This window comes from Rhineura floridana, chromosome 8 (assembly GCF_030035675.1).
Source record: "Rhineura floridana isolate rRhiFlo1 chromosome 8, rRhiFlo1.hap2, whole genome shotgun sequence".
NCBI classification, from domain to species: Eukaryota; Metazoa; Chordata; class Lepidosauria; order Squamata; family Rhineuridae; genus Rhineura; species Rhineura floridana.
Genome location: NC_084487.1, coordinates 90,733,756 through 90,747,116, shown reverse-complemented (window position 1 = coordinate 90,747,116; position 13,361 = coordinate 90,733,756). Strand labels below are relative to the sequence as shown.

Here is a 13,361-nt window from a genome sequence, read left to right as displayed (position 1 = left end):
TGTTCCATGAAACAGGACTGAGCCTCAACAGGAAGGGAGGAGCAAACTCTTCTGTTGAAGCTTAGGCATTTCCTGTCTCCGAGCTGCAGGGCAGGGAGCACAACCCATCTTGGAGCCCTCTGGACATCCACAAAGAAATACCGTTTATGGTAAGAACAACTATTCTTTCTTTTTTCCATCAAGAATCGTCTCTAAGGTGCTAGATCTATATGAGATAGAGAGATTTGCATTTTTCCTTAAGCCTGGTCATGTTACAAAACTGAGAGGAGCGCTTTCCCGCCAGGAGGGACGCTGCAAAGCATTGAGTTTGGCCCTCCCTACTGTTAATGAGTGGGAGAAGAAACCCAGTACGTCCTAGCAGAAATCCACACTAAATATATTTTCATAATTGTTCAACTGCTTGCCCTTTACATTGGCCTAAATGGAAGAGTGACCTTCCTGTCATTGAGAGTGACTGTTATGGAGTATGAGGGACAGCACCTGCAATTAGAGATGTGACCAGTGTTGAATAAAGTGGCATTGGCAAACAGTCCTTCTGTGAATGTAAACTAGGCACCAATATATGGAAGGTCATATTTTGATACAGCCCATACTTTTTTTAACCTCACTTCTTTATTTGTGGGTACTATTTTGTTTTCATTCTAGGAATATAGAGAAATTTTTGCAGTTTACAGGGTGCCTAGCTGGTGTTAGTAAGTTTCTAATGAGAACTGAAACATCCACCCAAAATATGCATGCCCGTAAGCAATCATCTTGGGAAAAAAATGCAAAAGCTGCTGAAGTAACTTCTATAATTTGTCACATGACTCAATTATTTCAGTTAATCATTATAACATTCGTTCTGTACAATATAGGGAACGGACCTTTAGTGTGGCAGCACCTACCCTGTGGAATTCCCTCCCTTTGAATATTAGGCAGGTGCCATCTCTGCTATCTTTTCGGCACCTTTTGAAGACTTTTCTTTTTCAACAAGCCTTTTAGGTTGAGAGCTATCCCAGTCTGCATCCGTGTTAGAATTGCTAAATATCTTTTTTAATAATGTTTTTAACCCTTTTAAAAAAGTTTTTAAAATGTTTTTAACGCTGTTTTGTCTTAATGTATTTTAAGATTTGTTTTTATGATGTTTTAAAGTGTTTTTAGTGCCTTGTTTGCCGCCCTGGGCTCCTGCTGGGAGGAAGGGTGGGATATAGATTAATTAATTAATTAAATAACAACAACAACAACTAACATTCTTTGACAAGTCTCATTCAGATATTTCATTCTTCTTTTTGTTTATCCTTGTTGCAGCCAAAGTTTGATAAAGCAAACTTGGAACATGATGCTAATCTTCATCTTTTAAAAGGGATGGAGACCAGAGAAAAGCAAAAATCAGGTAATGTTTGCTATAATAAAGTAATTAGGGGAGGAAACAAATGTAATAACATTTCTAGCTGACATATTTCATATTTTTCTTCTTTCAGATTTAATGGAAGAACTTGGTTTAGACGGTGCAGATGATATTGAAGGTTCTTAGATATGTTTGCTTATATTTGTATTATGCATAAGAAATTAACAAAAACTTTGTTCTGCCCTTCTGGAAAAAGTACATAAGGCTACCAAATTTTATCTTACACTGCCAAAAAGAAGAGACAAATTTTCCATTATGAAACTATTGAGAAAAGATAGGCAGCATGGCCTTTGGACACTCTGTGCCATATGAGCAAATATTGTAAAAGCAAGACCCTTTCATACAGGGCTACCACTGAAATCCCTAAAGTATTTACTCCTAGTTCTAGGAGACAAGTGCTAATCCATATTACAGTGATGAGTATTTCAACCAGAGGAAGCTTTCTTTTATTACTAACAGACTATAGAACTTTCTGTCCATTGATTTAAAACACATTAGATAATTATAGTCTGTTTTCTGGAGAAAGTAAATGTGTCGTGTTTATTACAGTAAATAGAACCTATTTTGTTTTTTTAAAAAAGTTCTGCTTTTCAGATGCTTCTGACTGGGATTCTGCCAGCATTTCACTGAAGATTGTTCCCTCTGCTAAACCCTTGAACTTATTGATGGGAGAAGGTGCATCTCCACTACAATTAGCAACAAGAGATGATGCAACCAAAACTCCTGTTACAGTGAGAGCAGAATTCTCTGATGTTCGAATAATAAGTGCTTCAGAAGGTAGTTAGTTTCATTCTTTGCTAAATTAATATGTGAATATACACTGAAGGGCAAAGAAAATATCCTGCAGTACTTGGCTCCTATTCACAACCCATTTGATATTCAATGGGTCCACTTAACAGACTTGTGGGTTGCAAGGGTTGAAACTGGGTTAGCTGTGTTTTGATTAGTCTTGGTTCCAATCTATGCTGAACAGTTAATTTAAATGGGAATTTGGCAGATGGGGGGCATTTTCATATTCTTTTTTTCTCATCTTCCATTTATTTGATTACTGCTGGAAACTTTCTGACAGTTTTGAGCGTACTGATTACTCTATTGATGACTTTGATTGGAAGTTGGAGCTCTCCATTATTAGAGGGCCAGATTCAGAAGTAGCCAATGTTCCATGGGCCACTTTGATAGTTGGGTGCATCCATCCATATGTCCATCACCTGATGCCATATGACATCATGTGATTGAAAGTTCAAGCTGTGGCTGCAACTTGAACTGCTTAAATTTTAGCCAAAGCTATAAATATTCATTTGCAGCCAGCACTTTTTGAATTTGGTGCCTTTTTCTGTCACCATGCAAGGTGACAGAAAAAGCACCAAATTCAAAAAGTGCTGATTTTGGGCTATGAAGGAAGAAGTGGCAACACGTTTACAGTACACTTCCTAATTCTTCCTTTGCAAGCAGCTTGAACTTTGTCTTGCGTCATATGATGCCAAGAATGGGAAAGGTAGATGTGATTCATCCAAATCACGCTCAGAGATCTGGTGGGCCTAATTACTCATGTGGGTTGGAGCTTCCCCACCACTGCATTATGCAGTATTTTATCTTTGACAGCTGCTTGTGTAATTAGATTAGTAATCATTTTCCTATTGGCAAGAACAAGGCAGCAGAACAGAGAGCACTCTGCTTGCAGGTTCAGTTTCACAATGCTAACTGTGTAGGGGAGGGGCAGAAGGAATCAAAAACTATATGTCAATGTTAGAGCACATGCTTTGCATACAAAAGGTCCCAGATTCACTTCCTGGCAACTGCAAACAGGCAGGATTGGGAACCTGTCTCAAATCTTAGATGGCTGCTGCTAGTCTGTATAGACTATACTGACCTAGAAGCAATAATCTGACTCGCATATATTCACCTGTGTTGGATCTAGGCTTAAATCAGTGAGTTTCTGGTTAGAAATATTTTAGGGGACTTTAACTGTTCGGTATTATAAAAATACACACAGAAATAAGAACTAATTTGGTTGGTCCTATTTCTTAACAGAGTTGTAAAAATACAAGCAGCAGAATGAGAATATAAACCAGCCCCACCTTTCTCTATATAAATAACAACAGACACAATCCTTTAGGTAAAAGAAAAGAATGTTTACTTACGAGCTTTCATATGTTTAGAAGACCATAGGCCCTATAGCTTAGATGAAAGAAAAATAGTCTCAGTCCATCTTGGTCTTTAGTAATGGATGCTCTCAGAGAGAGCATCTGTGCCATGCGCCCTCTCTCAAAGGTAGGAAGATCAGCAATGGAGGATATTCAAAAATCCCCCAGGACAAAGGAGAAGGAAGTCAGGTAACTAAACCCCACCCATTAGGAAGTTACATCATGGTAAACAGGTACATGGGATATTTCCCAAATATCCCTTAAAGTGACCATGCAATATTTGTTTACTCTAACATTAACTGACTCACAGATTGGATTATTTGCATCTATTTTGTGCATGTAGAGAACTGAGTATACGAGACTTAAATTGTAATCCTGTGAATATGTGCTAAGAAGTATATCTCACTGTACTCAGTGGTTCTTACTCCCACGTAACTGTATAGGATTAGCCTTTTTACTCCAAATATAGTTCTTTACTTGCAGGAATGTTCCCAGACATTGTACTCAAATGTCAAGCACAGAAATCCAAATTCAAAGGCCTGAATTAGCCACAGTTATTTAAAGTCTTAACAGTCTTCTGGTCCCAACATTTCAAGACTGGCCAACAGTGATCAGTGATTCAATTGATTGGTGGTGACTTTAAGCCCTGCTTGGATCAGCTAGGATCTTCTTTGTAGTGTGACTTTTCAAGCTGCTCTGCAAAGGAAAAATGAGTCTCCTAGCATCATAGTGATTGATAGGCGGTTTCTGATTCTGGAGCAGCTTGTATGCTTCTGGCCCAGAAGACTATGGAATGACCTTAGTCCAGAAGTGAGTGAGCTAAAGATTCTGACCTCAAGGCTGAAAAAGTTCCCCATGTCTGCTTTCAGAAATGGAACTTGAGTCTGGTCTGCACATTGTTTGTTTGTTTGTTTGTTTGTTTGTTTGTTTGTTTGTATCCTGCCCTTCCTCCCAGCAGGAGCCCAGGGTGGCAAACAAAGCGCTAAAAACACTTTAAAACATCATAAAAACATCTTAAAATACATTAAAACAAAACAGCGTTAAAAACATTTTTTAAAAACAACAAAAGGGTTAAAAACATTATTAAAAAACATATTAAGCAATTCTAACACAGACACAGACTGGGATAGACCTCAACCTAAAAGGCTTGTTGAAAGAGGAAAGTTATTTTGGGTTTTTTCCCCATGTCATGTGAACGTATAAAGATAATTGCATAGACTAGTTACAATATATTTTTCTCCTGTACTTTCTGCAGCTTAACTCCTTCTATAAATAAATGGATTTAATTAATTAATAGGTATAATTTTCTTGACAGTTTTTTAAAAAATATTCCATTAGAAGCTTTTTGATTTTATAATAAATGTCTGTTTCATGAAGTACAGTGCAAAATACAAATTAACAGTTACAATTGTCTTCATCCAATATTTTACAGATCAGCAATGTAATAAACAAAAGGGCATCAAAGAATTTGAAAGAGATCAGAAACAGGTATGTAAATGAAAAGGTTTGTTTGAATATTGATACTGAATATTGGTATACATTATGTGGCTGAAATAAGCTTTAAGCTTTATTTATTTATTAGTTTCAGTGATTCCTTTTGAAGATGAAGACAAATTTAATGCCTTTGTCCTCCCTGCTTCCAAACTATACATTGTTTATTTTTCTACCCAATACTACCAGTCAGGATTCTTACTGCTGCCCAAACACTCTTTTACTTCCAGAATTGAATTATTTAATTGCATAGGAACTTCCTTAAGGTTCTTGGTTTCTGTGGTCTCAACACATTTGTAGATACTTTTCTCTATGCATAAAAAATGAGGGGTAGGGAAAATACCAACTTTTGAAAATATGGACCACTGCATGTCATAGAAATTGAGCAAAGGAAAGAGTTAAAAGCTATGCCACTGATAGAAAAGTATCCTTTGAAATATCTGTCTGCTTCTGCGTAGCGGTGAAATGGCAATTACTGAAGAATTCAAAATAATGGGCAGACCTTTGCAGTAGTCCAGCACATGCTTGTGTGATTCTTGCATATGAAATTACCTAGGCATGTTACTTCTGGAATGACAGTCATAGTCCCACCAAGAGAGGTTTGTACAACATACATTTTATCATAGCTTAGTGTCAAAACCTCTCCTGTAATCAAGAATCTTGTAATTTCTTTCATTCTTTATGTATTACTAAATTAATAAAATTTATCATTTTGAATAAGAAATTTGAAATGATTTATCTCCCTTTGCCCGTTTAACAGTTTGTTGTGAGCAAGTTAAGGCTTTGCCCACCATTGAAATTACAGAAGATGTGGTCATTTGTTACCTTCTACAACATCACAAGTCTCTGCTGGCAAGTGCCTCTGTGAAGTGTCTTGGAGATGGCTCCTAGAAGGACTGTGACAGCCACTGATTTTTTTCTGCTCAAACGAGGGACCTGTTGAGAGGTCCTGCTGGGAGCTGTTTTCAGGAAGATGGCTTCCTCAGGGTCTGTGTTGAGGAAATTGCTTCATCAGTAGAGCAGCTCAACTCAGGCTGGGAAATCTGGAGCCTGTGAGGTTTTCAGTAGTGGATATGGGACTCATGATAAGACATGCATGGAAGGATGAATATAGTGAGGAAGCTTTCCTCTCTTTTCCACATATTTCCACAAGTGTTTTACCAGTTTCTGTGTGTGGCTTGCACAGTGTCCCAGTGATTAATCACCAGTGCCAGTCCATGCGAATGGTGAAAATAGCTGAGGTGGGAGGGGTGGTAGTGGTTGTGAGGCCTCATTTAGCTTGGAAACAAGTTGTGACTTATTGGATATTCCTGTTCAGGTGAAAACATTAGAATTACTGAGCACTAGTGGTTACTTTGAGGGTCATGACCTCTGATGCTCTTCTTTCCCTTTCTTTAGCCTACACAGTCTTTCTGTCTACACAACAATTGAAAATCTGTATAGGAATACTTAATAATGGGACCCTACTCAGATTTTTTAATTTAAACTTTATAAAAATCTGTCTCACTGATGGGATTGTCAAGATATATATTTATATTTCAATAGTAGCATAAGGAAGAAATATATTTTAGTTATATTGATGGTGCAGTACCTTAAAAATTTGGTCAAAATACATAGCTGAGAAAACAAAATTTGGAAAAAAATGTACCCCAAACATCTTTAATATCCTCATATGTCAAATCTCTTCTTATGTTTGTAGCATAATTTTTAACTTACTGGTTACTGTTTGATTTTTTTCTTTGTCCATACTTGCTTGCATAAGGATAAAAGTGTAATAGACATACCCAACTCTATTGAAAAACCATCACCTGAAAATCAGACTGACATGGCAGAGATTTCATATTCTTGTGATGACAAGAAAACTGAAGCAGTCGTTCACAATGAGGAATCTAATGATAAAGACGCTCATTTTAATTCAACACTGTGGGAAGAAAGATATGAAAAAATGTGGGTTGCAAATGAAAAAAGGGAAGTCAAAACAAATTTTAAGAGCGTTACAGCAGAACTAAAGCAGATATTTGGTGAAACGAATGTAAATGAGAAAATATGTAATACTGCTGTGGAACGAAGATCGCAAGATGGCTTCTGTGGTGTATTAGAAGGCATAAAAGAATTGCCATCACCTCATCTGTCTAAAGCTACTGTTGGTGTACAAGGAAAGGGTGATATTGGAGAATCAGTGCCTGTTATTACAGAAATGGAATTCAGTATTGAAAACTCCATTTTATATTCTCAAAATTCCATTTCTCAGAAGCTTCTTTTTAAACTGAGTGAAAATGGGAACCAAAACATTGAGCATCGTTGGAACACAGTTGATGAGGTACTGTCTAATAATGCAGGAAGTACCAATATATGTGAAGAAAGGAGTGACAATATATTTGAACACTTGGAAACATATGAGGGTGTGAAGACTTCAGCTCCAATAAAATGTCCTAATCATTCACCATTGCATAGTTCTAAAGATATTGTTTCAGATGCAACTTTTAAAACTGCACATCTCAAACAACTGATCATGACAGACAATACAAACATACATTTTGATGTAGCAAAAAATACGAGTCATGATACTCTACACCATTTTAAAAATGGTGTTAGCAGGGGTAAAAATACTGATACTGAGATTGGAAATGAAGTGAGGAACTCTGAACAAGCCTTCCATCAAACATCAAAAAAAGAACTGGATGAAGAACTGAAACGTGATGTAGCAAGATTTAAGAATGAGGTAGGAATGCTGCAGAAAGTGTTCCTGACTTTGGAGAATGAAAAAGCTCAGCTACAAAAAGAGGTAGAGAAGTGCCTGCTGCTTTTCATTCTTTGATCTTTCTTGCACTTCAACCATCCTGTTCATTTTAGCTCTTCAGCATTTCTTGGAAAGCCCCCTTTGTTAACTCCATGCAATGGTTCTTAAGCAGAACAGGAAGGAAGATTATGGCTGTGTACACATTATCAGCTTAAAGTGCAGTGAGATCAGTTCCCCCTCACTGTGTTTCAATTTGAATTTGCACACTGGTGTACAGATTTGATCTGTTTCCATGGTGCCTGCTGTCTCCCCACACCAGTGGGAGGAGAGGGGGCAGGGATGTTTCACCTGATAAGAATTGCCTGGTTGGTTTCTCCTTTTCTTCACCATCCCTTCAACTCACATTTGGTGAAACTTTCATCCCTACCCCTAGAAATCATCTTCATGCAGCTGTCACCCTACTTCCAAGTAAGTGTGAAAGCATAAGTTCGCAGCCTGACTGCACAGCACTCTACATGACGTAGAAGTAAGTCTAACTGAGTTCAGTAGGGCTTACTCTCAAATAATGGGGTAGAATTAGTTTAAGGTGGCAATCCAAATCCACTTACTTGGGACTTACATCTGAGTACACACACTGCTCATCTTCTAAGGTGCTGGAAAACCCATTGTTGTCTGTATTGCACGTGGCGATCTAAACCCATGTAAGTCTTCTTCTGGCAAATCTTCCCCTGAACCCTCCTCCACATTTTATTTTAGCGGTTTTCACCAAGTGTAACTGTTCCATGCCAATAACAACTGGAAAGCCAGCATGAGCCCAGACTGGCTTTTCAGTGTGGGCAAATGGGGTCGTGTCACTGATATACCCATGCAGTCTGATTGGCTCCCTCCCTCTCACCTTGGCAGAGGCACAAGCAAGGAAGATAGAAAGACAAAAGAGAATGCTCCTCTATGCTGATGTCAGACATGTAGGACCACCCCCCACAGGAAGGGTAGATGTCTTCAATGTACATCTCTGGGATTCACTGCGATTTGAATGCTACTGTTCTCAAGCCCAATGAAGCTGGCTTGGGGAAAACCACATTAAATGGCAATATTTCACAAGAAACTACAGGAAACCTTTGGATTGTGGCTAATGTCATGTGTATATGGATTGAAAAAGCAGCAGTGGGAGGAGTGCATTGGAGTCAGTAAATGATAATGTATACACAGCCTATTTGATGTGATTTTGTTCCATTAGAAGGTGATTTTAACACTGAATCTGCCAATTTAATTATAGACTATTCTAATGTAAAAAGGCCTCAAGTTTTAAATAAGTGCAAAAAAATGAACTGCACCCATTTCATATTGGTTAAGAAATTGGGCAAAAATGTGAAAGTGGCTTCTGAACAGGGTATTGATCAGTCTTTGCATTTACTGTTATTCTTGCTTAGCAACTCTTCACTTTTGCTATGTGAAACATTACTCTTGTAAGGGTTTGTTTTCATTACCTTATTGTTGGTCACTTTTCTAAATATTTGATCGGCTTTCACTTCAATATTGTGTGTTGCTAGTTTTCTTCACTATCACTAATACATGTATTCTTCTATTATATCGTATTATACAACACTAATTCTTATTAACCTACAACCTTAATAGTGTTTTCTTTTCATGGGTGAAACTGTTTTGTTGTTTTCTGGAGTGGTAAGCAAAAATAAATAACAGGACTAATATTACCTTATCAATATTTTACATGCTTTCTGAGAGATATATTGAGATTATCATTGTTTTAGGTTGAAGAGGAAAAAAGAAAGCAGAAATGGGAGGAAGTGGAGGCCGCTGGAAAAAAAGAAACTGCAAATATTGAAAAAAAGTTGACTGTGAATATTGTACAGAAGATGGAGCAAAACCCCTTGGAAAATGAAAAACAACATATTAAAATAGACGGTGAAATAGCAGAAGAAAGCCAAGTAATGGACATAATTTCCTCAGCAGATAGAAAGAGGTTAATTCCAGTATCTTTTAAGGAGTGAGTATGACTAATATTAATCTACATCTGTTTTCTTGTGCACCAACTTGTCTTATTGTTTTGCATCATAGTGACTGAATCTGCACATAACACTAAACCATAATTTCTATAAACCATGGTTTAGTAAACAAACATGATTAAACTATGAGTTGGCCTATGTGTGCTTTTCCCAATGGTGCTTTGACTCTTTTGAATCGCTATAATGTGCCTTGCATTCTCTATGACTAGTTCTACTCTTTCCTTATTTGGGCAATCATAAACATTTTCACATTAATCCCTGAGGGATGATTTGTTCCAAATAGCTTGCTATTCAGCTTCTGTCAGAGCTTCTCCTGCAATTAGCATAGCAGCTAATCTGCCTCACTTTTTATTTTAAGTACCAAGAGGTTCCATCCTGGCTCAGGTGGAGCACATACCTTTTGTGCAACCCCAGTGTGTCTGAAAAAGTTCCTCAGTGTCTAACAAATCCAAACCCATCCTCCTGGCACCATTGTCTCATACATGCATTGGAGCTACACAGCTGTGTCTATCTATCTGGCCCTGCATGTGTCCTGGCTTTCAACCTCCTACCAAGCAGCCTAAAATTTGCTTCTGGGACAGTGCAACTTCATTTTCCCATGTCGTTGTTTCCAACCTGCACTGCAACCACTGATTTTTCAGCACTATCTTCCAGGCTATCTTAGACAATGTGTAACGTTCTCCACCTTCACACCAGGCATTCAGGGCATGCTATCTGTATGCCCATCATACACCCAGCTATTTATGTCCTAACGATAGCTCAGACACTACCAGGATCCCCCATCCCTTTGGAGGAATATCGTCACACAAGAGGATAACTGAATATCCTTTAAGGAATGGGTCCTTTCCAAGGGATGACTTCCCTCTTCCTCAAATTGAAGTCCTCCTCTGAGACCTTCATTCTCCATAACAGTGAGAGAACTGTTGCACTGGAAGAGAAGTACTTTTCCCATGAGAAGTGCTTCAGAGTCTCTTGTTAAGTTATTGAAAGAAGGGACATAACCTGAGGTCATGTTGAAATTAAATTAATTGCTTTACTCTTGCCCACAAAATATACCCCAAACCCAGTTGGTAAGAACCACCATCTGCACACAATTGCATTCATGTGTGTATTCACTATTCAGTAATAGGCAAAAAGCCTTGCAGTTTAAGAACGTACATATAGCCAACAGATATTTCTATCAAACTTTTAAAAGCAGGGAAATTGGACAGGGGAGCAGGAGACCTGATCTCTCTGAGATTTTGCACTGCCCTACAAATATGTAAAAATACAAACACAATTTGGGCTGGTCCTTCACAGTCCAATCCACTTCCCATGTAGCTTGGAAGAATTCGGTAACATGCCTCTGAAATCAGACTCCTATTCCCCTGACATAGCTTCAGTGGCCAGAGTGGTTTAACAGTCAGCCTCTCTTCCCAGAAAATTCTGGTGATTGCAGCTCTGTGAGGGGAATAGGGCATCTCGTCCCAGCACCCTTCACAAACTACACTTGTCAGGATTCTTTTTTGTAAACCATGACTGTTTAAAATGGAATAAAAAAATTATGAGATCACTGTCAGAACAAAGTCCAGCAGGGCCCTGCATTTTTTAGACTTGTGTTTTAGACTTTAAAGTAGATTCTCTGAGCGTTTTGTGTAACGTAGAGAGTTGTTAAGCAAACATTTCTTGAGTTCAGGACTATAAGTTTTGTAAGATTTTGTTTTGAAATGAGCTTATAGGAAGATGCAGAGTGGTATGGGGGTTGTTTTCCATTTAACATGGCAGAATGTGAAAAATCCATGCTGGCTATAGCATACAGCCACTCTTGTGGCCGTATAAATAAGAAACAGGACCAGCCACCAGAATTGCCCCACAAATTACCAACTCTACTGCACCCTAAAACTTTATTGCTTACGAAACTATGAGTATACCAGGTGAAGCAAGGTGCAATGATAATATAGAAGGATGGGCAATGGGATGGCGTCAGATTGAGGAGTGAGACCAGGGTGCTAGTCACAAAACAGTAATGTACTGGGAAACGTGGGATTAGTGGTCCCAAATGAACTGGGCTACTGTGCTCCTGATACCCCTGGCCTGAAGACAACCTGCATTCCCTTGCTAATGATTGAATGGTACAGGTTTTGCTCTCTGCTCTCCATACACTGGCACCGCATCATGCTCATCATCTAGGCCTGACTGTCAGGATGCTTCTCTAGAAGAACCTCCCTTTGTTTTACAGGTGCTATGCCTCTGAATACTAGTTGCTGGAAATCAAAAGTAGGGGATGTCATGACCCCTAGACCACCAAGGTACTGGGTTCATGCATCAGACTCAGACCCCCACCCTTAGGGAAATGAGACTGGAACCAAAAAACTATTACTTCACCCTTGCCAAGGCTGTGTACGCTCACAACAACCCTGCAAGGTAGAAGGTAGGCTGCCACCACCCCTGTATACTGATCCACTCAGAGCCAGGGGATCTCTGAGCCCAGAAGATATATAAAACCAAGGTCCTAAAAGGCAAGAGTCACAGTTACACTCCTTGCCAGGCACCTCTGGTTTAACACTTAAAAGCCAAGCCTTTAACTTCTTAACCCTCTTTGGTAGTTAGTGACTGAGATTGGTCGAGGTACTGAATCCAGAACCACCCCTTCTCTCAATGAACACACCAGGTTAAATAGAAGTAGCTTTATTAAGATATATAAGTGCACATAACATATAGCAGCAAGTAATCCTTTAAGACCATACACCCAAACAGGGGTTTAGGTTCTTACAAGAGAATTCATACACACAACAAGAAAATAACAAACTAAACTCACCTAACTACTTACACACGAGGTAGTTGGTTGCGTGGCACCTCTCCTAAGAGAGATGGATGTTCAACATAAAGCAATGGAACCAGACATAGGTTGCCTTCCCATAAGCAACCCCTGGAACCATAAGGCAGAAAGGTTTGGAACTCTGGTGCCAGTCAGCATAGGCAGAGAACAGAGAACAAAGGCTATGGGTCTCTAGCCCTATACTTAAAGGAAAAGGATCCTAACGGTCCAAGATTAATTGACCAATCAGGAATTGGCTGATGTAACGTTCTTCTCGATGTTTCTCACATTTTCGCGCCTTGCGGGCCCCCCTCCCAACTGTGTTTTCCAACTGTACAGGCCAAGGATGACCTTGGGTACCAGGCACTTGCTAATCAGCAAAGATAAACAGGTGCAGCTTGTTAAGGCTTCTCTAACCATCTTCAGCTGGGAAGTGAAACTCAGAATTGCAAATTGGCAAAGGCTTGTCTTTTCTAACTGTAACCATCTCCCAGAGTCCCCTTGCTGGAGCCAAAGTATTGCTATTAGATTTTTAATAACTCATGAACATTACAGGTTCATGATAGGGGAAGCCCTCTTGCACACATGTCCTGCTTGCATGTTTTCTGTAGCATTTGGTTGGCCATTGTGAGAACAGGATGCTGGACTAGATGGGTGCTGGACTAGATGGGCCTTTGGCCTGATCCAGTAGGGCTCTTCTTATTTGCAAATTGCAGCATGCTACAGTCATGTTGGTCATCAGGTCCTCCTCAATGTCCAGCTATGTGTAAAGCTCCTT

At 39.0% G+C, this 13,361-nt stretch overlaps 1 protein-coding gene across 6 annotated transcripts in view; it reads left to right on the top strand.

Moving 5' to 3' along the window:
- The window catches only part of ANKRD26 (ankyrin repeat domain containing 26), a 198,269-nt gene that overhangs the window by 46,091 nt on the left and 138,817 nt on the right, over positions 1-13,361 (top strand). For 4 of the 6 annotated variants that reach the window (XM_061640074.1, XM_061640075.1, XM_061640073.1 and 1 more), the window contains exons 13-18: positions 1,288-1,372; positions 1,461-1,505; positions 1,982-2,164; positions 4,964-5,019; positions 6,785-7,807; positions 9,532-9,767. In XM_061640074.1, the coding sequence (XP_061496058.1) occupies positions 1,288-1,372; positions 1,461-1,505; positions 1,982-2,164; positions 4,964-5,019; positions 6,785-7,807; positions 9,532-9,767 (1,628 nt within the window). The remainder of the gene's footprint in view (positions 1-1,287; positions 1,373-1,460; positions 1,506-1,981; positions 2,165-4,963; positions 5,020-6,784; positions 7,808-9,531; positions 9,768-13,361) is intronic. The other 2 variants (XM_061640076.1, XM_061640078.1) reach the window with 2 other exon arrangements.